Source organism: Sinocyclocheilus grahami, unplaced genomic scaffold, assembly GCF_001515645.1.
Source record: "Sinocyclocheilus grahami isolate Dianchi unplaced genomic scaffold, SAMN03320097.WGS_v1.1 scaffold990.1, whole genome shotgun sequence".
Taxonomy (NCBI): Eukaryota; Metazoa; Chordata; class Actinopteri; order Cypriniformes; family Cyprinidae; genus Sinocyclocheilus; species Sinocyclocheilus grahami.
Window position 1 is genome coordinate 126,441 of NW_015506169.1, and position 1,075 is coordinate 127,515.

The following is a 1,075-nucleotide window of genomic DNA, read 5'->3' on the forward strand; positions in this document are numbered from 1 at the left end:
TTTAATCAGAAAATACATGTAATTGTAATCAGTTACTGTTAATGACAAAAAAACTGTAATTAAATTACAGTTAGCCTACTTATGAAAATGTTAAGGATTACAAAGGTAAGGATTATCTGAATATTTTCACACCCACATACAAGTTTAATTGATTTCTTTCATAAATTGCAGTGACTGCTCCAAAATATGAGACACCAGTGCTCATTTAATAACGGTTTTATTTCCTACTTGGGTTTATGTATATGCTTTATTTTTTTTAAGATTAACTTTTTTTCCAAGGCATTGTTAGATGCCCGTGTTTCCTGTCGTAGCCATGCAAAGATTTGATTTCAAAAACAATATCATAGCTATTAAACTATATCTTATCTGATTTTAAATCTGTATTTAACCTCAGAATGATCTCAAAGTAAAAAGAGGTGCTAAAGTCTGATTTTAAAACTGTGCTTTAAAATTAAATTATTATAATCTTAATTCAAGTGGTGAAGGCTTTTTGAAAGTGACAGTAATCAGTGTTGAGTACTACTGTAAAGTAATTTGCTTTGCATGTTTCAAAATGATTAACAGTTGAAAACATTAGAATTTTAGAAAAGTAATCAAATATAATCAGTTACATTACTTTAAGTAACTGAAATAGTTACACTAATTATTACATTTTATATAGTGTAACTTGAAATCTGTAACCTATCACTGTTCCAGAGTAATCTTCCCAGCGCTGCGCTGTGTGCTGATGTTTTCTGCAGGTCAGTATGAGCGCTGAAGCTGCAGACCGCGAGGCAGTGAGCGGCAGTCGGCCCTGCACCCCGCCGCAGGCCTCCTGGTTCGAGTTTCTGCTGGATCCATCACTACTGGAGCAGCACCTGCAGGGCCGTCATCCAGGTATCTGTCTTGTGCCCTGGAGTCACCATCCAGTGCACCAAGCCTTACCCTGATTTCTATTGTAGTTCGACTGACAGATACATTGCCAAAACAATGGCGCAAAACACAGTGTTAGAGCTCTTTCATATTATTATGAGAACTGTAAAATATTTCCAGGTCAGTTTATGAAATTTGACCGGACACATAAATAAACTAAATA

The 1,075-nt window shown here is 35.3% G+C and overlaps 1 protein-coding gene across 1 annotated transcript in view; it reads left to right on the forward strand.

The window, feature by feature from the left end:
* LOC107565239 (integrator complex subunit 8-like) overlaps window positions 1-1,075 on the forward strand; it is a 70,841-nt gene that overhangs the window by 20,309 nt on the left and 49,457 nt on the right. Inside the window, exon 2 of the mRNA XM_016250456.1 lies at window positions 741-889. Coding sequence (XP_016105942.1) covers window positions 747-889 — 143 coding nt within the window. The 5' untranslated portion in view covers window positions 741-746. The remainder of the gene's footprint in view (window positions 1-740; window positions 890-1,075) is intronic.